We start from the raw sequence: 25,216 nt of genomic DNA on the forward strand, positions 1-25,216 counted from the left end.
TATATTACCATTAGTTGTAAACAATGCTGCCCAAATCTCAGGGTCTGCTCGAAGCAAAACAGTCTGCATACATTCGATCAGCGAAGACCGTTCTGACCCAGGGATGTATGTTCTGAGAACTTCCAGCTAAATTGGAAATAATGTATTTTGGCTACATATAATTAGGCTATATTGGATTTTGTCTCTCATGGCAAACAAATTGAGTTTAGACACAAATTGATCCAAGCAAACCCACCAGTACGTCGGAGGTGGATAATTGCCAATAAGTGTCATCGTGAACGCGCCCTGGCAGCGGCGTGTGGCCGTGTGCGCGCGCCCCCGACCAGGTTTGGATCTGTCCGCTGATCCAGTGCAGCAAACATGTCCAAGCTGGAGCAGATCCTCATCCTCGACCCTCCGACCGACCTCAAATTCAGAGGTAAGGCAGTAGCGCTGCTGATGGGTGACATCCGTTTATTTGTTCGTGGTTTAGAAATATCCGAGCTCAAGCGGAGACTGAGTGGAGGTTTCACACTCCCACCACGGCGAGTTTCGCCGACCGCAGCGTCCGCCATTTTGAGGCAGGGGGCGCAGGCCGCGGTGCATCCACGGGCTCGAGTGGCTACAGGCGGCCGCTACGGGCTGCACTTAGCCGGGTGGCTAGCCGCGTAGCTTCCATGTTGCACCGCACAGAGGTCATGGAGACCTTGTTTGGTAGCAACACCACAACGGCCTTGGCGCTTGACTTATTTCTCTGTTTCATTTTCTTTCACTTCAGCCTGTTCCCGGTTTCTTTTCCACACCGAGCCTGGCTTTGCTTAGAAGCTAACTAGCGTTAGCATCTGTTAGCATTAGCTTCAGCATTGGGTTTCATTGACGACGTGGATGTTGCTAAGCTAACTAACTAGCAGGTGCCGATCTATGTTAGCTTACTTGCGTTAGCTAGTTGCGCAACTAGAAACTAAGCTAGTTGAAATCTACACATACTGAGCTGACTTCAGGTAAAATAACACAAAGTTTATCTTGGTTCACACAGCAGCGGTGGCTGTTCTTTTCGACTGGATGATCGACTTGTTCTGTGCAGGTTGTTAGCTGGATAGAAGATAAATATTTGATGCTATTCCAAGCAAGGTGCAATATCGAGCAGTGCTCAAAGTGCACTCCTAGCCGGCTGTGTTTTACTTTATGAAGTTAGTTGGCTTCCAGACCTCCTGCGTGTTGTTTGTTATGTCTATCATACTTATTTGTTGAATCTGAAGACGTAGATTTGTAGCTAGCTATTATGCTTTAGAGTCTGGACAGGCTCGCCCCAAAGAAGTGTCTTTTTTTCTCAGAGGGCGGGGGTCTTTAGCTTAATGGGTTTAGCATGGAACTAGGGCGTGTACAGAAATCAATTCTGCATTATCAACTCTGTCCTTCAGACTTCTCATTCACTGTACAGCCTTTGGAGTGGCGTTAAATTATGCAGGACATTCGTTCTGGAAGAAACCAACACGCGTGTGAACTTGCAGCGACCTATCAACTTCATTAAAGGGTCCCAGCTCTCGTTAATAGCTCCGTTAAAAGTTTCTGTATGCGCCTTATCTTTTAGAAATTAGTGGAGGTATTAGTTTAGGAAGGGAGATGACAGTTCTACACACTGTCAACTCTTGAAAGATATTTCTTCTAGGGATGGTTCTTTAATTAAGAGAGTTGTTCTACATAGAACCTTTTTATGCTTCAACTGAACTTTGCATGGAAAAATGTTGCTTCAGATTGTTGGAGTGGTTGTTTATAGAATGTTTTTGAACAAAGAGGTTCTGTATAGCACCAAAAAGGGCTGTAACCCAAGCTCGTAACAGAAGAATCTTTTTGGTGCTATATAGAACTGTTTCCAAAAAAGTTCTATATAGAGCCATATACATTCCCTATCAATCTGAAGAACCGTATGGTCTTTTGTTGGTCACATTTCTTAAGTGCTGTTCAGGCAGGATTAGTACTCTGGGATGTGGAGTAATGCAGTTTTCCTACAGGCTGTCTAATGTTAATGACACATTTTTCACAAGATTACAAATTTCTGTATAATTTACAGAGATGGGAGTGGCTATTTGCTTTACACACTACTGTCACTCCCACAAACGTCTATATACAATATGTTTGATTACTCGGAAGTAGAAAACTTGCCCTATCCATTTTACATAATCGTACTTGAATAATGACTGAATATGGTGTCATTAGCTTGGGAATTTACAGCCAACAGTCATTGGTGCCTAAAATGAAACTTCACATGTTTTAATGTTTGTACACTCAAAGCAAGACTGTACATATCGGCTTAATTTGGGCCTCAGAGAATACATGTAAATTGCTTACATACCACAGAAAAGCAGATTCTCTTTACGCAACATGTGTTAGAATATTTACAGACACAGCTTTTTGCACAGGATTAATATAACTGAGCTATTTCATTTTATTTTATACGTAAAATCTTAACTGATATGCATTCTGTAAAAAAAGATGACGTGGATTTTGATGGAAAAATCAGAGAAATCCTGGTGATAACTACATTACCCCACCTCCACTTTTACAACGAATTCTGTCCCACTAGTCCTTTACACAGCATTGTAGACATTAACTTGGGTGCAACCACTGTGACAGAAAATATACTTGCTATTTATTCCATTTTTATGGATTTTAAATTGTTTCAATCAGATTCACCTAGCTGCAGTACTGATATAGATGATATATCATCCAGTTTTAATTATCCTAGTGCTTTAGTTTTAGAACAGAATAGCGTGCTTCACAAATTGCATGGCATATAGGATAACTAGGACAGTATCTACAACATTGACACCGCAGACAGCGGTTAGAGCAGTAATTGTGTAAGTTTACTGTTCCTCTCAGCCTTTTGCTGCATCCACCAAGTTTAAAATCTGCTAGAGCCCCTAATAAGAAAACATTATATAAATAGGTGAAATGCTAATGCTGAGGTATGTTTATATGCGTGCTTGTTGTTTATGCTCATGATCACATATTTTGGATTCTTCATCTTAAACACTTGGCCTGAACTGACTCTCTTTGATGCAGTTGATCAGGTCTCATGAGACACACAGTCTCTTTGGCTCGAAGCATGTTTGTGTGGTCTGATAAAACAAATTTGATAACACCTTATTACAGCACTAACTCTGTAATCTGAGCAGGGCTGTGTTCCAGTCTTTTTTTTTTTTCTCAATGCATCCACTGACCAGACTATAAAGGCCGAGATCATGCCACTGCTGAATTATTGTTAGTACATTCCATTCTGGAGGCAGCTGCCTAACTAGTCACTGTCTTCAAAGATGCCTCTCTTTTGGCAGAATTTTAGTCAAAAAGGATCCATAGTAGGCGTCCAGTTCAGGATGTCATGTTCAGGATGCTTACGAAACAGATGTTATAACTTTTACTGCTCCATACACGTAACATCTTTTTACTCAGTCACTTGTTAGCTTACACCTACATCCAACTGTAAAGGTGGATTGGATGAATATTTGCTAAAAGTAGTCTATCAATAAATGTTGCAAAATACTGCAAAATTTGAGGTTCTAGAGAGATACTTGAGGTGATGGTCCATAATGCAGGTTTATTTTTATTCAGTGCTCTGCTCCAGAAAACTTGCCACTCCACCCAGATTCAGGCTCTTCAACATTAAAGTCTTTGTAAAAATGAGCCTAGAACAAACAGCCTGACTAAAACTGAACTACTTAGAACATGGCATGGCAAAGCCAAAATATATTTTGTCAGCACATTTTTGTACTATATTTACACTGTTTACTTACGCTGTTGAAATGTGGAAGTATATACCACCTCATCTTGGACTCCTGACATCCCGCTCACTCACAGCAGTAAACGTCATGCTAATGCGGTGCTAGACAGCATACGTTCACAAGGCAGCTGCAAAGTTTACTGAAAAATTAACAATGAGCAACCTGTATTTTAAACTGGGCTCTGTTGTATTAAAGAGCCAGCATATTTACACAGCTAGCCAACATAAGTTAGCTCCACTTACTGCTTTACAAACGCATCTTGTCTGGTTATGTTAGACATTTGCCTACTTTTGACCACAGGCATGATTTCCAGTGATCTGTGAATGCAAATATGATGCTTAAACAAATTACGCAGTCAAAACAGTAAAGGCAGATTACTGCCCCTAGTGGACTGCGCTATGTGTCTTTACATTGTCGGATTTTGGCTTCTTCTTCTTCTTCTTCTTCTTTCGGCTGCTCCCTTTAGGGGTCGCCACAGCGGATCATCTGCCTCCATCTTGCCTTATCCACTGCCTCCTCTACTTTTGCACCAACCATCTCCATGTCCACCTTCACTACATCCATAAACCTTTTCTGAGGTCTACCTCTTCTCCTTCTACCCGGCAGCTCCATCTCCAACATTCTTTGACCAATATATCCACTATTCCTCAACACATGTCCAAACCATCTCACCCTGGCCTCTCTGGCTTTATCTCCAAACTGCTCTACCTTCACTGTCCCTCAGATCTGCTCATTTCTAATCTTGTCCATCCTGGTCACTCCCAACGAAAATCTCAGCATCTTCATCTCCGCTACCTCCAGCTCAGCCTCCTGTCTTTTAGACAGAGCCACAGTCTCCAAACCATGCATCATAGCAGGACTCACTACTGTCTTGTAAACCTTCCCTTTCACTCTTGCTGCTATCCTTCTGTCACACATCAGCCCTGACACCCATCTCCACCCACTCCATCCTGCCTACACCCTCTTTGGCTTCAATGTTTGGCATAATTGTTGTTTGATTGAGCTAAGCTGTGCTGTCTGTTGTGGTGGTTGGGAAAGCTTTTTTTTCAGATGCTTAAATAAAACTGTTTTGGAAGACTAACATTGGCTTATTAGTCTGAGATGTCTCTTTGCTTTTTTTTAAAGGAAACTCTAAAATCCAAAGTAAATCTGAAATATTATGGTATTTGCTTCCTAGCTGTCAATGCTTAGTAGCTCCCAACCTAAGGCAGACACAGCTTCAGCTCAACTAAATAACAGATAAACAAACATTACTCAACGCTGCCCACCAAGTCAGTTATGACTTTCGTTGTTTTTGTAAGACCCATGACCTCTTTTAATGTGTTTTTCTGTTTTCTTTCATTTCTTTGTACTTACCTCAACCCAGTAAGTAAGAACGCACCTAATTTTTCTTTTTTCCCTGTTTTTTTGCATCTGAAACACATGATTATGAAAGCGGACAACTGTGGAATTTCAGTCATTTTAAATAATTGTGACTAGATGATTGTGTCCTATTCCAGGCTAAGGACTGCATCTGATTTTATTTATTTATTTTGGTCCAATATCTAATCAAACAGATATCAGTCGTCTACAATACCCATTAATGCAGATATGCCATCTCCTTTGCAGGATTATGGTCATGCTTTCTAGCTGAATGTCCACCTGTGGAGATCTCTGTTGCTCTGCTAAGTCGCCAACTTGTCTGTTGTTCTCTGAGGCAGTATGTCTGTGCATCCACCAAGATCCACTTTTAAAGAAATGCATGTGTTGAGATGGAGTTTTCATGATCAAATCGGTTATAACTTTACTTCACAACCGATTTTCATGATGCATGTTTTGTTATAATCCTCAGTCATGGATAAATCTATGAATTTACTGCTCTCAGTAGCTTTTAACTGCAGGTTAGTTATTCGGAGCAGAAGGAAAATTATTCAGTCTGCACCTGAAGTTAAAAACCGAGTTAAGTGTGAGTTCTGAGGCTGAAGTTGGCATTCTGTTTGCCACCTTCTTGTTCGGATTTTCCTGTTCCACCTTAAATGGTGCATTCTGGTTCCTGAAGTTGCATTTAAGGTGGAACAGGAAAATTCGAACAAACCTGACTTCAGCTAAGTGTAAATCCATAGTGAGTGCATGAATTACGGGAGACTTTAATTTACCTACAATGCTTACACAGCATTAATCATTACTACATCAAGTTTCGATCCTCTGTATAGGCAATTAAATGAAATGAAATTAATATAAAACCAGAGGGAAAACAATCACACCAACAGGTTTCTTGTGCTTCACCAACCACATGACCATATCTTCACAAAACGTGTGGATTGCTGTGTTCTCCGTTTTGATTTTATCCCACCTTCTTCAATATTTGGACAGTATCCTTCTTAAACTGCTGCTTTGTAATAGTACTGATCGAATAAAATGGTGACGCTGTTGACATGCTTGACTGAACCCAACACCGCATCTATGGTTGCAAACATAGCTGAAATTGTAGGCACACGTCCATATTTACTGATATATGTCCTCCCCTGTTCTTAGATTTTTCCTCTGTGCTTCTCCAAGGTTCTGACAAACTGCTGGCTGATGAAATTTGAAATATTAGTGAATAGTGGAACTAATGACTAATATTTGACTCAAACTGGCCCATCAAAGAATGCATGCAAGGTTGTAAACAATGTTTTGTTTGGTTATAGCTCATATTAAAAGGACATTATATTGTTCTTATGTGATTTTAAAAGTATTTTTTGTTTGTGGAATGCAATACCTCAAGTAGATATGGTGAAAAAGTTTAACTGAATAGGTAGGGGTGTACCATATCATATCGTTCGCAATAATACTGGTATAACTTCCTAAACGATAAAAAAAATCCATATCGTGATAACGATATTCTGACTTGTTGATGTAATGACGTCAAGCGCATGGCACGTGTGTCTACTGAGCATTTGAAACATTTATACTAAATAAAATGTTAACATTTATTTTGGTGCGATAGCATGTTTTTGAAATTAATAAAATGTTGTTCAGTATTTTGTCATATTGCCAAAAATATTATTGCAAAAATACCCTGAAATATTGTGATATTTTAGAGCCATATCACCCACCCCTATCCATAGGCTACATATTAATTGGAAGTGACATGTTTCTATTGTTTTCCACTTCACTCCTGTCAGGCGCAGAGGTCGATCTTTTAAAATGCTCATTGAATTTAAATGTAATGAACAAAAGATGTGAGGTCGTAGATTAGTTTCTGTAGTTGCGGTTGAACAAAGTCATTTTGAGCTGTGGAGTTTTTGTTGCTTTGATTAAAACTATGGAGTTCGTTCTTGTAGCAAATGTAGACTTTCAACCAAAATTTTCAAAATTGTTTAAATTTTTTGGGGTGTGAATGTTCATCCATTGAACTTGCACCCACCTATCCTGATCTACAGTGGTTTTATTTCATTTTGTACCATCTGATCTGTCAGTAATCTAGTAATGCACCAATAACAAATACAGGACTTTTATGCGCACCTTAACAATATCTCATTCAACCAGTTTGCCAACTCAAACTCTGTACTGTTTCCCAATCATGGTCATTAAAGCCTTGCATAAGCCCCAGCCCTCTGCAGCCACTTTACTCTGATAGGATGCACCCAAATGATTGACAGTGGTTTTCATGAAACATGACGAGACTCATTTTAAGTTTTATATTTTGATGGACTGTTATAAATATTCTTTTATTAAGGTATTGTATTAAACTGAGAGTACCGCTATCAGATTGGTACTCTTATCACCAGCACATATCAGAATCATTATTGAGAGAGAAAAGTTGGATTGATCCATCTTTAGAGTAAACCCACAACGGCTCGAGTCAGCCTAAGTTTTCCCCCAGTCATCCAGAAACCTGGACCTGACAAATCTGTACAGTAAGAGCGCAAGAGCTCAGGCAGCCTCTTCTTTTAGCTCCTGTTTACCCTGTTCTATCAGCACCCCATCTAATTGGCTGGAGAGCAGTAAAGGGGAGTCATGGAGATTACTGCTGCAGGCCTCGTAAAGGCCACAGCAGGATGGATGCCTGTCTCTACTGAGCTAAAAACAGCCGCCAGGACCCTGACACTACTCCAACTCTACGGAGATCCTTACCCTGAAAAACAGAGCAGACTACAATTCTCTTGCTCACTTGCTCACTCACACTCTCTATCTGCTTGTCTTGTGCTCTCTTTTCTCTCTCTCTCTCAGTGATGTCTTTCTCTTTGTCACTTGTTTCTCTTTCTAGTTCTTTCTTTTCTATCTCTCTTTCTTGCTCTCACACTTTCTCAAGCTCTTTTCTCTGTCCTTCTTCCTTCTCTTTTCTACCCTCTTTGTTACTTCTGTTTTTGTTTTTTCTTGTTTTTGTTTCTTTTTCTTGTTTGTTTTTTTTTCTATCTCCCCTCTTTGCTCTCTTTCTGCCACACTTTCTTGCTCATTTTGTGTCTCTTTCTCCCTCCCCTTCTCTCTTTTGTTCCTCTCCTTCTGATTCTCTCCTGTCTTCCTGTCAAACATTCTCCTGGCAGAGACTGGTACAGAGAGAAGTGGAAGAATAGGGGAGCCACAGCAGGGAAAATATGACCCAGGCTTCATTTTATCAGTCTTTCAGTAATTCTGTCCTTTCTTGGTCATGTCTCTGTGAGACCTAATATACACTGATAGCCTTAATGGATTATCTGTAGGGTACACGTAAGGAAAGGAAATTGTATCTTTCTAATTGCAGTCATGACCAAGACGAAAGAGCTTTCAGAGTGCAGCTGAGGTTCAGATCAAAATCTGATCTGCTCAAATTAGTTGACTGCTACAGTAGGCAGTGTCCCTGATGGACTGAATTCACATGTTTTTTAGAGCCAGACTCTAAGCAAGATGCTGGATGCAGCTCAAGTGACTAGCACACAAACATTTTCTGGAAGGGTGGCTTGGGACCCTTTTAGAAATTGGATTTTGAAATGGCAACGATGTTCACAGCCTCACAAACTGGTGACCTGAAAGTAGACCTCACCTTATGATATTTTTTTTTGTGTGTCAAAAGACTCATGTGATTCTGCCAAAGGCCCTTGGGCTATGTTTACACAGCAGTAAAAGTGTCCCGAATCAGATTTTCTCACCAAATCCGATTAAAAAATAAAAATAAATATATATATATATATATATATATATATATATATATATATATATATATATATATATATATATATATAATTTTTTTTTTTTTTTTTTGTATTTTTTGGCTGTTCACATTTGTAATTTAAATGTGACCTGTATATGCCTGTTGCTCCCAAAGCTTTGCTTCGTCTTCGCCAGCATTGCGGGAGTGATTATGAAGTTCCAAACCTCTTTAAACACTGAGTTGTTGTGATGAGAATTTTTTGTTACAGAAACATCAGCCTAAATATTTTTTCTCAGCAACGCAAAATGATGACTGATGTTGAGTTGGACTGACGTAAAAGTCGCATGAATTCCATTCTGGCTGTTCAGACCGAGTCGCATTGCCATAGATTTTTTTTTTTTTTTTTTTTTTTTTTTTTTTTTTTGTTTCTTTTTTTTTTTTGCTGTTCACACAGCCCTACAAATCTACATCTTTGACACTTATGAAGGAAAAGATCAAATTTGGGCCACTTTTACCTGCTGTGTAAATGTAGCCTTAGGAATAAAACTTTAAAACTTCCATAAATTGCAAAAAGTAGTTTTGATCCTCTTGGGTAACTTTTTTTTTTTTTTTTTTTTTTTTTTTTTTTTTTTTTTTTTTTTTTTTCCATAAGTGTTATGTCTTAAACTTCATGTTGAATTTTATGCTTAAATGTAATGTTGATCAAAACAAGTACTTTACAAAAGCTTTGTAGATTTTGGATCTTGTCTGCAGGGCAGTGAGTTAAAGTAAGTGTAAATCTTGTTTGTAACACATTTCACTTCAATGCTGTGACGTATTTCCGAGCACAGCACAGTACTGGGGTCTTTGAGCTATCGCCGTATTTTCACTGGAAAAATGTGAGTGAAGAAAGGAGGAGTTTAATCATAGGTCGACTTCAATAATGGAACCTTGGAGAGTGTAAAATTGTATTTGCTCCTTTCATTTCATTCACCCGTGGAGAATTAAACCTGCCTTGCTTTTAGTTGGTTGCGCCATTAGTTTTACCCAGAATTATCCTATTAAGCTGTTGTCAAGTTCTTTTCAGTTCTGATTTGTCATGTGTTTATATGGAAACAGTAATGGTACTGGAGTGGATAGAAAACGTGAAAGTGAGTGGGATAAACCAGGCTAGACATTTAAAAAAAAAAAAAAAAGAAGCAGTGAGTGGCCTAAATCAGCTGGAGTTGACAAGTGTTTCTCAGGAATTTAATCCAAACCTATTAGTATTAGTGATGCAGCGATCTGGGAACTGTGGGCTGATGCCAGTATTCAATATTTTTCTATATCTGCCAGTACAGATACATAAACATACAATTTAGGACTTGGGTTAGGATTACAAAAAACTTTTGGTTTATTTGTAGACTGTCAATAGTGCAGTAAAATGAATAAAATACCAGCATTTCTGTGCTCAGCGTTGCTTAAACGTGAAAAGAAATGCATGATTAATTATTGATTTGAAATATTTATCAAATCTAAACATACTAGTATTTATTTAATCCATTTAATCACCTGATGATAATGATATTTGATTTCATTGTACATTAACTGTCTCCTCTATCCTAGTTAACAGCACTGTTTAACATTTATCAATATCATTTGTTGGAGATGCTTTGAAGGTATTAAAAACCATAACTCCCACAATTAAACAAGTAAAGAGACTCTCAATTTGTGTTCTTTTTCTGTAAGCTTTGTTGAACATGGTCTGGTTTAGTGTCTGCCATTTGCCCTACAAGTTTGTCACATTTTGCACAGCTCATTTTGACTTCACATGAAAGGAGTCTTTAGTCTTAAGGAAAGGGAGAACAGTGGTTTGTTGTGATAAGCATGCTGGGTGGATCAGTTGATCTTTGGTGCATGTTTCAGGTCGGTTATCAGATGTCCGATATAGGTTACATTAAAAAGATAATGACGAACATAAAGCTAAATCAAATTTGGGCAGTAAATCAGATCTGGGCCACCTTTTATCTACAGTCTGAACATAGCCTAAATGTCATGTTTGAATTAGTTATGTTGTGGCTGTGTACAATTTATAGTTGATGATCCATCTTTAGGTTAATTATTAATATTGCCTTTTGTCATGAACTGCTTTTAATAAGAAAGATGGAACACTTTCTTATAGTAAGACTATGGGGTATCATTATCAGCCCAAGTTTAACTGGGATAGCTGTTACGGCCTTATCAGTATCACAGTGTGCAGATGACTTTTACTGTTATGCATTCTATAGAAAGGTCGGCTCATGTGATGCTGTGATTCTATTACCAGAATCATTGCATCTGGTGTTCTGATATATATTCATTCAGTACTCAGGCAGTACAAAACAATACTTGTTCTCTTGGGTTTAGTTTGCAAACCTAAATTCCTGGCCTTCAGCTCTGTGTTTGCAAAACAGGGCTTGATTTTGCTTGATCATTTTGGACCAGTCTTGACCGTGGCTATTATGCTAATACGAGACATTCTTGGTCATGAGATCCCAAGCTAATTGTCCATTTTCTGTCCTCAGCCTTAGCCTGTGAACTGCAGAGTTTGATGCTCAGCTGTATCTAGAAGCTAAAGTTAAGCTAGAAACTTCAAAATCCACCAGCAGTTTTTGCCTAGAAAATAAAGCTACTGTAAAGTGAAAAGTGGGTGACCCATTTTAAAAGGAATTTAAAATGCTGATCTACTGGGAAGTGACAGCATGGTATACTAAATGGCCAAAAGTATGTGCACAACCCCAAAATTTCTGAGTTCTTTTTGAACACGTGTGCATCAAGCACATGACTGTAATCTCTATAGACAAACACTGACTGTAGAATGGTTCATACTGAAGAGCTTGGTGACTTTAAATGTGGGACTGTCATAGGATGCTACATTTGCCACAAGGTAAATTGTGAAACTAGTAAATTGTACATGCTGTTATTGTGAAATGAAAGTGTCTAGGAGCAACGACAGTTCAGGCAACAAAGCAATAGGCAACGCAAACTTGCAGAGCAAGGCTACTGAGTGCTGAAGCGCGTATCAGTTAAAAATTACCTGTCCTGTATTGAATCACTCGCTGCAACAGTTCCAAACAGCCTCAGGAATCAGTATTAGAAGAAGGACTGGATTGATAGCTTCATGAAATGGTTCTCCCTGACTGAGCGGCTGTATATAAGCCTAAGATCACTATGTGCAGTGCCAGGTGTTGGCTAGAATGGTATAAAGCATGCTGCCACTGGACTCTGGAGCAGTGGAGATGTGTTCTCTGGAGTGAAAATAGTGAGAACACTACCTACTGGAATGTATAGTGCCATCACTGAAGTTTGATGGAAGAGGGATAATGCTATGGGGCTGTTTTTCAGGGGTTGGCCTAGAACCATTAGTTCCAGCTAAGGGAAGTCTTAATGTGTCAGCATACCAAGACATTTTAGACAGTTCTCTGCTTCCAACTCTCTGGAAACAGTCTGTTTTAGCATGATTGAGCCCCAGTGCACAAAGCAACGTCCGTAAAGGCCTGGTTGGGTGAGTTTGATGTGGAAGAACTTGACTGGCCCACACAGAGTCCTGACCTCAACCCCATCAAACACCTTTGGCATGAATTAGAATGGAGATTGTGAGCCAGGCCCCTTTTGTCCAACATCAGTGTATGACCTCACTAATGCTCTTCTGGATGAATGGGCAAAAATTCCCACAGACACACTCCAAAATCTTGTAGAAAGCATCCCAGAAGAGTGGAAATTGTTATAGCTACAAAGGGGTGACCAAATTCATACCTATGGATATAGAATGGGATGTCATAAGCTGTAACAAATATCGACTAAGAAGCCTTGGCTACAACTTTTTTTTTTTTTTTCTCAAATAACCCTTTCACCATGTTTATTATTTTAGTTGCTTATCCCTTGCTCCTCAAGAGTTTTCTCTCGTGTATTCATTGACTACTGGCCAATGCTGCTCCTACTATGTAGCTGGGTGGTTTTGTTTCAGATCCTAAAAATGTTTGTAACTAAAGTTAGAGCTAAAATTGTGTAGTGTACACAAGTGGAGCCTGTCTTGTAAGTTAATTTAGTGGTGAGTGGTGTTCCAGTTGAAATTCTTCCTCAGGTATGAGGTTTGTGCTTCAAAGAAGTGCAGATAACAGATAACACATAACTGCTTAGCCAAGTTTCAAATGAAAATAAAAATGCAGACTCGATTAACTCCTGCTGTCTAATCCATTGTCTCTGAAGTAGTCCCCTTTTGTTTTCAAGGTGCTTTTGTTCACGAAAAATGGCTTGTCTTTTGGGGTTTAACCATAGCCTAAGTTGGACACCAGAATGGTTCTGTTGCTTCTCATACAGTAAGAGAACACCTGACTATCAGCTGCATCAGATGAGCTTTTGTTCTTGTAGTCTTGTGGACATGGACCATCTTGAACTGGTAGTGTGAACGACTATATTTTCCAGGTTCGTGCTGTATCTGATTGTCAGATGCGCAAGTGCACGGGATGCGTATGAGAGTTCAACAAAGCTGAAGTTGGCTGTTTATTTAAATTTCATGTGCCACCTTAAATGGCGCAGCAATTACTATCTAATATAGATAGTAATATAGATATTAAGACATGAAAGAGCATTCAGTGCTGTTTTTACTTGGCCATGTGCTAGGGTTAGAAAGCAATATTGACAGGTTTATACTGTTTTGCACAAAAATATTTTGGATTCCCTTGGGTTATAAAAAAGGTACAAGTGAAGGGACCTTTTAGAATAAGCCCTTATTGGTATAAACAGTAGGTTTATTTAAGCTTAAAAAAAGATTTTATTTCATGATATGCCAAACTGAAATTTTAAATTTTACAGTGACACCAATTTTAGTGTTTTTGGCCATATCCCGTCTAAACAATTATTTAAAGTAATAACCAGCACATATATATAATGTATTATTGTAATCCCATGAAATCGAGAGCTGGTACTGTAGTTTAGATGTAAATTTTGTAATTGCATAATTGTTAGAGATTCCCTTTGGCCTAGATTGTGTAGACACTTCATGTTTGTTTCTGTATTAATGACAAACACATGGAAAAAATGTATAAAAATAGCATTCCTCTTTCGAACCTGTACCAGTAACTTTTTCATCAAATTTAAGTCATCCTTTATATTATATATGTATATATAAAAAAATAAAGGGAACACTCAACTAGATCTGAATGAATGAAATATTCTTATTGAATACTTTGTTCTGTACAACATTGAATGTGCTGACAACAAAATCACACAAAAATCATCAATGGAAATCAAATGTATTAACCAATGGAGGCCTGGATTTGGAGTCACACACAAAATTAAAGTGGAAAAACACACTACAGGCTGATCCAACTTTGATGTAATGTCCTTAAAACAAGTCAAAATGAGGCTCAGTATTGTGTGTGGCCTCCACATGCCTGTATGACCTCCCTACAACGCCTGGGCATGCTCCTGATGAGGTGCCGGATGGTCTCCTGAGGGATCTCCTCCCAGACCTGGACTAAAGCATCCGCCAACTCCTGGACAGTCTGTGGTGCAATGTGACGTTGGTGGATGGAGCGAGACATGATGTCCCAATGTGCTCAATTGGATTCAGGTCTCAGGGAACGGACGGGCCAGTCCATAGCTTCAGTGCTTTCATCTTGCAGGAACTGCTGACACACTCCAACCACATGAGGTCTAGCATTGTCCTGCAGTAGGAGGAACCCAGGGCCAACCGCACCAGCATATGGTCTCACAAGGGGTCCGAGGATCTGCTGTGCAGCCCTCCAAAGAAATGCCACCCCACACCATTACTGACCCACTGCCAAACCAGTCATGCTGAAGGATGTTGCAGGCAGCAAATTGCTCTCCACTGCGTCTCCAGACTCTGTCACGTCTGTCACATGTGCTCAGTGTGAACCTGCTTTCATCTGTGAAGAGCACAGGGCGCCAGTGGTGAATTTGCCAATCCTGGTGTTCTCTGGCAAATGCCAAGCGTCCTGCACGGCTGTGAGCACGACCCCCCATCTGTGGACGTCGGGCCCTCATACAATCCTCATGGAGTTGGTTTCTAACCGTTTGTGCAGACACATGCACATTTGTGGCCTGCTGGAGGTCATTTTGCAGGGCTCTGGCAGTGCTCCTCCTGTTCCTCCTTGCACGAAGGCGGAGGTAGCGGCCCTGCTGCTGGGTTTTTGCCCTCCTACGGCCTCCTCCACGTCTCCTGGTGTACTGACCTGTCTCCTGGTAGCGCCTCCAGCCACTGGACAGTACGCTGACAGACACAGCAAACCTTCTTGCCACAGCTCGCCTTGATGTGCCATCCTGGATGAGCTGCACTACCTGAGCCGCTTGTGTGGGTTGTAGAGTCCGTCTCATGCTACCACGAGTGTGAAAGCACCACCACCATTCAAAAGTGACCAAAACATCAGCCAGAAAGCAGAAAGGTACTGAGAAGTGGTCTGTGGTCCCCACCTGCAGAAGCACTCCTTTATTGAGTGTGTCTTGCTAATTGCCAATAATTTCCACCTGTTGTCTATTCCATTTGCACAACAGCTGTGAAACTGATTGTCAATCAGTATTGCTTCCTAAGTGGACAGTTTGATTTATTTTATTTATATATATATATATATATATATATATATATAAACCCACGTAATATTGATTAAACTTTGGACAGAGTGTGTCTCTGATTTGTGAAAAATATGAAATCATGTCGTGACTTTTGCAAGGCACTCATTTTTCAAGACGTTCAGTTTTGCACTACATGTGACCTGCATTACTGAATGGATTTCATGTTGTTAAGCTGCTTATTGATATCACCCTATATTACATGCGGAAGGCTTGGTGTGTTTTAACCCACTTGTGTGTTTTATCACATCATGTCAGGTGACGGGCGCCATGTCGGCGGGTCACATTCTGATGTCACTCACAGTACTACATTGTTGGAATGTCAACATTTAAAACCACCTCTCACCACCCTCCTTGACACTCCCGACTGTAAAGTAAAAAAAACAATGGGGCTGGCTATAAGCAAATAGCAGATAAGGCAATTTATCGCTAACCTTCTGTACTGCATGTCTCTAGAGTGCCTTCACTGGCTTTTGACCTAGAATACAAGTTGTAATCTTAAGCTGAGTGATACTGAAGGGAGTATTATTACAGTAATATGACTTGTCAGCATTGTTTTTATGAATATCAAAACCCTTTTCGTTGGCTGTTAACTAAGCATTGCTTTATATTTCTGTACTTGTGTTGTCAGGTCTTGGTACTGAGCATTAATTGTTGTTGCATTATTACTGTAGTAAAGCTTGTTTACTGTCTCTAGGTGTTAGGGTTATCATCTTACAGCTTTGTGTCTTGCCTAATGGAAAGTGCATTTGCTGTCTGTTTAAGAGTTCTTTGCTAGCTTTGCTAGTCTATACACATGATTTTGTGTTACTGTAGACACCTATGAGTTTATTTGTTATTGGGTGGTGCTCAGTCACTCCAGAGAGCACATTTCTGCTGCTCCATATCCTCGTGCTGGGGAATTTTACACCCCCCTAGCTGAATCTCGGTATCAAGTATGACCATAGGCTTATGTGTGGCTGCTCTAGAGCATTGTATTCTTACAGATGTGAGCACCTGATGTCTGGAGTTTCTGGCCACAACAATTTTACATTTTGGCCACTAAAAAGGCAGTGTTTGAGTTACCATTTGCCCTGTAGGTTTTTGCTTTCTTTTTCCCTTTTAACAAAATCTACTGTTCAGACATCAAAATAATTGCATAAAATCACATTTTGCCGGTGTTTGATATCTGCATCCACCATAATGGCGAATGTGATGGTGTAATGAGTGTGGTTGTCACCCTGGCTAAAATGATCCTCCTGATCTCATGGATGATGTTACATTGGCTGACATTTGCTACCATTACACTATGAAACAAGATCTTAAATAAAACAAGATGTTAAATAATCTAACACTACACCAAGAGTCTCAATGCAGTAGCAGAGCTTATATCCTAGATCTAGAGATACAACGACTGATCAATTGCTTATCAGTATTGGCAGTTTAAAAAAAAAAAAAAAAAAACCCAAATATGTGATCAGTAAGGTAAAAATTGGCTATATTTAGGGATTGCTGCATCTCTGCACAAGGCTGCTTGGTCACAGGACCCTGTAGTTCATTGGTCAGATGCAAGATGGAAATACAGCCCATTTAACTACAGGAATAAAGGCTTGTTTACAGACTCTGATTTTCATGGATGGAAAAAAGGCACATCAGGTTTTGAAAATGGGGGAGAAAAAATGCAGACCTTAAAGACAATATATGGTGTATGAGAGTTAAAGTGCTATGAATGGCAGTGAGTATGTTACAGCAACTTATATATCTTCATATATCTTCGAGTTAATTTGCTCCTTTTTAACGAGAACGTCAACAAGCAGAAGCAGAGCCTCGTATCCACAAATGAGTCCCATTGGTTCTTCAGATGGTGTGACTATATGCAGCTACAGGCTGAATAAGGGCAGTGAAAATGTGACTCTTACACCTGTTTAGAAGTTCTTAGAAGGCACTCACTGATCTCAGTAGGCATAAAATTAAGATTTCACAGTGAAGATGCAATTATGTAATTCAATATTCATGGCCAGTTGTGATCTGTTAAAGAACAAGGCCCTCAGTATCCTTAAGCTTAATGTGCAGTTTTTTCCACAAAGGCTCTGGCAATGTTTACGTCACTGTCTTAGATAGTGTAGAGTCTGCTGTGGTCAACTTAAATAGCCCGATTGAAATTGGTGGGCCACTAGAGCTGGCATTTCATGCTAATCTACTTATAGATTTAAAAAAACAGAATAAAGTAACTTGTTCTGATTTTGCACCATGTACGCATTCCTGTTTAATCATTTTATGGATTTCAGCATGTAGACCAAGAGTTTTCTGTGTGCTGTGTTTTCTGTTACTATATATAATATACACAATGTTTTCATTCTTGTTGGGTGTTTTTTTTTGTTTGTTTTTTTTTTTGTCCCCCCCCCCCCTTACATTTTTTTAAAAATCAGTAATAGCATTCGGAACTTGTTGGACAAGAGTAGGTAAAACAATAGAAATGGCCACTTTTTGACCTTTGCCTGAAAGAGCTATAGTACCAAAAGAACTTTTAGCTACTTAATCACTTCACAGGAGAAACAGGTGTGGGTGTGGGTGTGTGTGTGTGTGTGTGTGTGTGGGTGTGTGTGTGTGTGAGAGAGGGAGAGAGAGACGCACACACACACAGGCTGACTCCTAAAGTGATACTCTTTGTGCCCTAATTAAACCAGTGCTTGGAGCTGTCTGTCGTTCCAAACCTTTTCCACTACGTTTGTAAGATGTGTTGACAGAGAAACTGATTGGGGTTCCGTGCATTAACATGTGAACAACAAACACTGACTGGTTCCTTGTCCTTGATATGAGAGATTCATTTTTAAAGCATTTTTTGAAAAAATGTTTGAATAATAATCCCACTCCCACAAAAAGAATATATATAATATAGGAATTATTGCACTGGACACAACTCAGCAACTTTTTATTACTGTACTGTAATAGAGTCAAACACAGACAACAAATCCATATTTGGTCATGTGACTTGAAATTTACACAGAGAAAAGTGTTGATCTAAAGTCTCTAGACACGTATAAATTATCATTTTTCATCTCTGTTAACATTATTTGCCTAGTATCATATTTCCTCTCGTACATTTTTGCTGGAAAATAGTGAGCTTGTGAAGAATTACCTGATACCAAACACGACATTCACTAAATTGTTATAAAACTTTCAGAACGTTATAGCTATGCTAGTATAAGTGTAAAATGAACTTGAGTCTGAAGTTTTTTGGCACTTTTCTGCAACTCTCATTATGTACTTTACTACAGCTGTGCTTTGGCCCCAGAGATCCTCTGGTGTGTGGTAGCCTTTAGCCAGCTGCAGTAGTCTTGCTGTGCTTCCTCTTCGGAATAAACAGACCATGAAATGAAAAGTTGTATTCAGACTGTAGGCAAATTGGATTTGTTTCTGAAACAGATCTTTTGAGATGAATGACTGCACTGTTATTTGCAGTGATAAAATCGGATTTGTGTATCCAGAAATCATCAGCCTATCTACAGGGGTTGCCATGGTGACAACGTAGGCACTAGTATCTTTGTAGCCACATTGGTGACGTGGCTTTCAAACATGGATAGGAAAGATAGAAGTGCATTGTCTCACCCTCAAAACTCTTCACAATTCTCTGCCAAAAGCATGAATTTTGAATGCTGTCTGTGAATCCTAGCACTTCCATTCATTTGGATTTGACATTGCCTCTGTTTGTCATGTTGTGAGTGAAATCTGATCTGAGCGGCCAGAGAGTCTAGACTAAGACACCTCTGTAAAAATACAATTGAACATCAGAATGTGGTCTGGATCTGGATAGAGTTGGCAAAATCGGACTTCAAGATGTCTTTAGTACAGACTATCCAAAAAAAAAAAAAAAACATCTGGACATGCCAAAAATTAAGTTTGAGCTGGCATTCTGACACAGGCTCTTCACTATCCTCTGGTGGTGGATGTAATTCAGACGTTACCTTATGTAACATGGAAAATCCTAATTTACCTTTTTTTTTTTTTTTTTTTTTTCTTCAGCTTTTAATGATTGTCTGTATTCAAACAATCTGACTCCTTCTTAACTTGAAACCATCCCATCCACTCACTTCATCACCCCTCCCTCCCATCTCTATAGGTCCCTTCACAGACGTAGTCTGTGCGAACCTGAAGCTGTCAAACCCGTCAGACAGGAAAGTATGTTTCAAAGTGAAGACCACAGCACCCCGCAGGTACTGTGTACGGCCCAACAGTGGTGCTATCGACCCAGGCGCCTCCCTCAATATCTCAGGTGAGTTGTTCTTTAGTAGCACCCACTTACGTTTAGTCTCTTGTGGCTAGACTTGATCTTGCTATGAGAATACACATCTGGAGAGAATTTATAATTTTCATGAAACTCGCGGATAACACTGCTTTGCCCACAGGCTGTAATAGGACGAGGTAATATGACAGTGACACTAATACTGTTCAAGCCTGTGAATCAATAACAAGAAAAACGGCACCTTGCTAACTAGCGAAAGAGTCTCTGTGAACATGGCAGACTGTAGTTTACACTGCCTGTGTTTTCGCAGCGCTCAGTGGCAGAGGTGACATGCAGCTGCTAGTAAGCAGTCACTAACTCGAACACTAACTTTTTAGTACAGTGATGTCATTTAAGTAGAAAGTTTAGTTCCATTTTACCGTAGCAAGTGGTTGTTTAGTTGTAACACATTATTTTTAACATGAGCATATCTTCATTAAAGTTTTATTTGGGGGCTTTTCAGTCGTGGTAGCTGACATCCATGGTAATAACAGCAGTCCTGTTGTCGGTCACACAAAACACACCAGAGCTGTTTCTTGTGGTTTTTTTGCCCCTCCTCTGAGCTGCACCTTTACGAGGCATTGGATTGGATTAGATGATTCAAACTTAGTTTGCTCTCACCCACATCAAAGCCAAATTCCTTCAGTTGTCTCCAGATGTGTCCCATTATGAGGTAACATCTGGCCCACGAGACTGACTAGCATTCAACTCCTCCACTTGATTGTCAATGAGAACTAATAGCATTCATTTAATCTTAGCCATGGGAAAAAAGCATTTGTGTCAATCATTGATATATTGTGCTCATATTTGCATGTCCATATTAAAAATTAACTGTGCAGTCAGGGATGTCTTTAATGCAGCAATGTAAAGTGCATTACTAATAAAAAAAATAATTAAAACAGTTCTGTCAGAAGTTATTATTATATGGTTGAGAATAGCTCATTAGAATAATTGAATAAGTTCAGTTTATATAGTGCCTTTCACAAACTCAGATGCTTTACATGGTATCCAAAAAAATTATAATTCTGAAGACTACAGAGAAGAAAAAAGGAACGTTTTTAGCAGAGATTTGAAGGAAGACCGAGAAGAGTGGTAGGTAGAGAATTCCAGAGTTTATGGGCAGCAGCACTGAAAGATCTGCAACTCATAGTAGAAAATCTAGTTGAGGGAACTGTGAGGAGTCCAGAATTAGAAGAACAGAGAGCACAAGAGGGACAATATAAAGAACTAAGATCAGAAAGGTGTGTCAAAGCCAGACTATGTAAAGCCTTGAAAGTAAGAAGAAAGGTTTTGTACTTGGTCCTAGAACTAAAGGAAGCCAATGCAACTGTGGAAAACAGGAGTAATATGAGCTGTGCACTTGGTGGAGGTAAGAACCCTGGCTGCTGAGTTTTGGATGTACTGAAGACGATTGAATAAGGCCATAGAAAAGTGAGTTACAGTAATTGATGCAAGAGAAGATGAAGGCATTGACCAACGTTTTAGCGTCGGTGTCACTCAGCATTGAACTTAAGTGTGCAATGTTGAGCAGATGATAAAATGCAGTTTTGGTGACTAGCTTAATGTGAGACTCAAAAGTAAGAGATGAATCAAGAAGACAGCCAAGGTTCTTAACAAATTGGGCTTAATATCGACACCAATGTTGACTGAAAAGTTAAATACCCTGGAAAGTGAGGTTTTAGCTCCAACTAACAGGATAGCAACATTATTGAGTGAAACTACATAGTACAAATTAGCATAAGCATGAGAGTAGTAACTTTATCTTCGTCCACTTTTTATAAAGCTTTTAGTACTATTGTTTATTGAACCTCAAAGTGGACTTGCTTTGGTATCAGACATTCTTCCATAGCTTTTTGCAGCAGGAGTGAACAGGACGGTTGTACTGTGGAGTCTCTGTGCTTTAATTGAGCGCATCACAGAACTCATTGCAGCACAACTCAATGAGATTTCCTAGTTTGAAGTCAGATCAGTTGGGATTAGTGCCTCATGGATGCTGAGAAAGATCTTTTTATATGCACTTTTTGAAGTAAATTTAAACCTTTAAGACTCTTGTCGGCACAGAGATGTTCACAATACGTCTTTGAACCATAAATACAAATGTTATATTGACACGTTTCAAATTCTGGCTTAGCTGTCTGGTGTGCACTGTTCATTGTACTTCTCTGCTAGTAGAGGCTCTTTGTGTTTTATATTGTTCATTTTGGCATAACTGATAAGCTGAGTTTGTACAAAATCAGAGAGCATTGATCTCTGAATGATGATGATGAAGTTATATAATGTGCACAAAAAGCCACTTTTGAGTTTGTGGGGTGGTATGATTTTGTCTAATTGTAAATGAATTTCCTTATGTGTGTTTTGCAGTTATGCTACAGCCGTTTGACTATGACCCCAATGAGAAAAGTAAACACAAATTCATGGTGCAGACCATCTTTGCACCAGCCACCATCACAGACACAGAGACCATGGTAAGGCCATTGTTGGTACATTTTAAATTCCTCTATCTTATTTTCAGGTTACAGTAACAGTTAGAACCATATTTGTTAATTTTGCAAACGCTGACTCTGATAACTGTAAGAATAGCTTTTGTTTTATTCATTGTTAGCCACTTTGACATGAACTATGGTTGAACTGTGGCTATGGACTGCATTCCTCTTTTTGAGTCAGCAGAGGGCAGCAAAGACACTGTTATTGGTACTGTAGGGCAGCAATTTGCAGCCCCGCTTATGGATGCCCCCGCTCTGCATATTATAGTGATTCCCAGTTCCAACTCACCCGATCCAACAAATCAGTGTGTAAGCAACCCATAACTGAATTGAAATGGGTTAAAGCAGGGTCTTCCAGGACCACAGTTAAAAAACACTGCCGTAGTCAATTAGTGTTGTGACTGGCTTGTGGGTTTTGGTATCAGGAAGTTCTTTTTCTTGTGAATGAGAAACCAAATATTAAATTACATTTTGTAGAGTTTATTCTGTAAAAGCCTTTAAATGTATACAGAAAGCCACCCTTAAACCTTTACAAGTATAAAATAGAGTATAGAAAAAAGTAGTATAGAAGAAGTATTTGTATTAGTATTTGCTGCCCCAACCCTGATTTGTGTTTATTTTTTTAAATGGACAAATTAGATTTTTTTGCTGCCAGGTTGACTGACTGGCATTTTTAAAAAATGTAATACTACTCAAATAAAGCTACCAATCTCTGAAAGTGATCTCATAACAAGAACAAAGTGAAATGTAAAGTTCATAAATGGATCCAGTGCTTCATGAAAATGGAGCTCACAGTAGGGGGCGATGGTGCTCTCATTGACATTGTGTGATGGAGAAGAAGCTTGCTATATATGTAGAGGTAAAATACATTGGCATGGGTGATATAACAGTAAAAAAGGTTTTGCCTTATTAGTATTTTTAAATGGTTTAATGCAAATTTGATGCCAGTTTTTATATTTCAGTGGGCAAATAAACACTTTCCACCAGAAGGGATCAAAAAAGGTTTTAAAATAAATTAATAAATAAAAACTAAGCATGATAGTAGCTCATTGATGTCCAAGAGCTACACACACCAAAGAACGTGTTCGCTTTCAGCTTTCACCAGTACAATTGTCTTTTGGGTGTAAAATTTAACATCACCAAACCAGGCCAGATCATACCATGTAACCATGCCAGTTGTTCAACTCTACTTTGTCGTTCCATCAATTTTTGTTTTAAACATCAAGTTATTGGCAAACAGCTGACCAGGCTTGGTAAGCTAAACATTTACTCTTTCCTGTTGGCAAACAAACCTGAGTTACTGTCTTCAAGCAAAGTTTGAAGTGGTTTTATGTCATCTGTTTTGTGCTTTAATCAAAACTCTTATGAAAACTTAATTGAATACTATTCCTGAAACAGTCATTCTGAAGAATGAGCGTTAGCTAATGCTTAGCGTTTCGCTGCAGTTTTAATTTGATATTGATTTGTGTTCTGAATGTTAAAAGAGCACAAGCTAGATGGATTGGGAGGTGGGTTTTGTACCCATGTCAAGAGCAGACTTCGCTAAAATCTGGCGCAAAAGTTTAACAAGTTGTCCCAAGACACGAGTCTTGTTATGAGATCATGTCCCATGAGACTAGTAAAAAGTTATCTTGACATTTTGTACCATTGTCCTGCTTACATTTTGCTTGTGCATAAGGTTCTAAAGTTCTAAAGCTTTAAAATCAGTAGTGTTTTTGTGAGAATTTGTCATTCCCATCCAGGTCCTGCACCTGCACTGAACTAGACAGTTGGATAGTTTTTTGTACACCCATTGTATTCAGTGTAAAACTAAAATCTAAAAAAATAACAAAAGTTGTAAATACGGATTACTGTTTTACTGCTGGAGCGTCTGTAGTGTGCGTGCGTGTGTAGGATGAGGCTCCAGCTGTAGTCGCTTAGGCTGATGAATCGCATGCCTATTTTTCATTCCCGCAGTGGAAAGATGCGAAACCCGATGAGCTCATGGATTCCAAACTCAGATGCGTGTTTGAGCTGCCTTCTGAAAACGATAAAATGGTGAGTACTGAGGAAGAAATGGATGCAAAGGATGGGTGGAAGAAAGGGAAGAGATGGATAGGTGAATTGAGTCTTGAATATTGTTAATTTCTCCATGTTAACAATGTAGACAGACCAGTCATACTTTTATTGTAACAAGTCTTTACACTGAGCTCAGTTTTATTGAGCAGGTGGTGGATTTTTACTAATTGCAAACTTGCAGCCAAAAATGTAATGGGTAGGCACTAAGTTTGGTATTTTTGTGATTCTTAAGCTCAGTGTAGATAAATATGCTGTAAATACACGCTATGCAGAGTGGCCTGACTAACTAGGTTCCAGTGCATAAAAACTGTATATAAAAAATCAGACCATTTTTCATTTATTTTCTTTCCAAATTAGCCATTATGTCCAAGTTATTCATTTTTCACCATCAGGAGGGTGAATGAATGTGTTAAAAGAATGTGTTAAAATATCAGTTGTATAGTAATATCTTAGATATCACACACTTTTTTTCAGTATTTCGTGAATCCAATCTTTGTCTTTATTACAGCTTCTTTTTGTTTTGGGATGCTTACATTCGACATTTCAAACATATACAGGGATGTTGAGGTCTGGTCTCAGGGGTTTGGGTTGGTCGGTCCATTGTTCTGAGAACACCAGCAGCTTCTTTGCAAATTGTCTTCCTTTTTGTCTGATTCTTTTTTCAGTAACGACTCCTTGACAGATGTATATCCTTTTAGACTCATAGCGATGAGTTGGCATCTCACAGTGGAAGGATGGACAGAAACACCTGTTTTGTTTTTTTTTTTTTGTTTTGTTTTTTTTCCCTAAAGGTGAAAGTACTGTTTATGTGACAGTTTTGGTTGCCTTGCACAGTTGTTTGGTGTCCTATTTCATCTTTTCTATTTTTTTCCTTTGACTTTCCTTCCTAATGCAAGTACTTAATAGCCAATTAGTAGAAATTAAATAAATCAAGTGGTAATTTGGTACAGTATTGTATATTCTCAAATTACTGTAG

The 25,216-nt window shown here is 39.1% G+C and overlaps 1 protein-coding gene across 1 annotated transcript in view; it reads left to right on the plus strand.

Moving 5' to 3' along the window:
* The first annotated feature begins 270 nt into the window (after positions 1 to 270).
* vapal (VAMP (vesicle-associated membrane protein)-associated protein A, like) overlaps positions 271 to 25,216 on the plus strand; it is a 28,967-nt gene continuing 4,021 nt past the window's right edge. The window contains exons 1-4 of the mRNA XM_017697190.2: positions 271 to 418; positions 19,538 to 19,690; positions 22,061 to 22,164; positions 24,139 to 24,219. Coding sequence (XP_017552679.1) covers positions 361 to 418; positions 19,538 to 19,690; positions 22,061 to 22,164; positions 24,139 to 24,219 — 396 coding nt within the window. The 5' untranslated portion in view covers positions 271 to 360. The remainder of the gene's footprint in view (positions 419 to 19,537; positions 19,691 to 22,060; positions 22,165 to 24,138; positions 24,220 to 25,216) is intronic.

The sequence above is a fragment of the Pygocentrus nattereri genome, chromosome 19 (genome assembly GCF_015220715.1).
Source record: "Pygocentrus nattereri isolate fPygNat1 chromosome 19, fPygNat1.pri, whole genome shotgun sequence".
In the NCBI taxonomy this organism is placed as follows: Eukaryota; Metazoa; Chordata; class Actinopteri; order Characiformes; family Serrasalmidae; genus Pygocentrus; species Pygocentrus nattereri.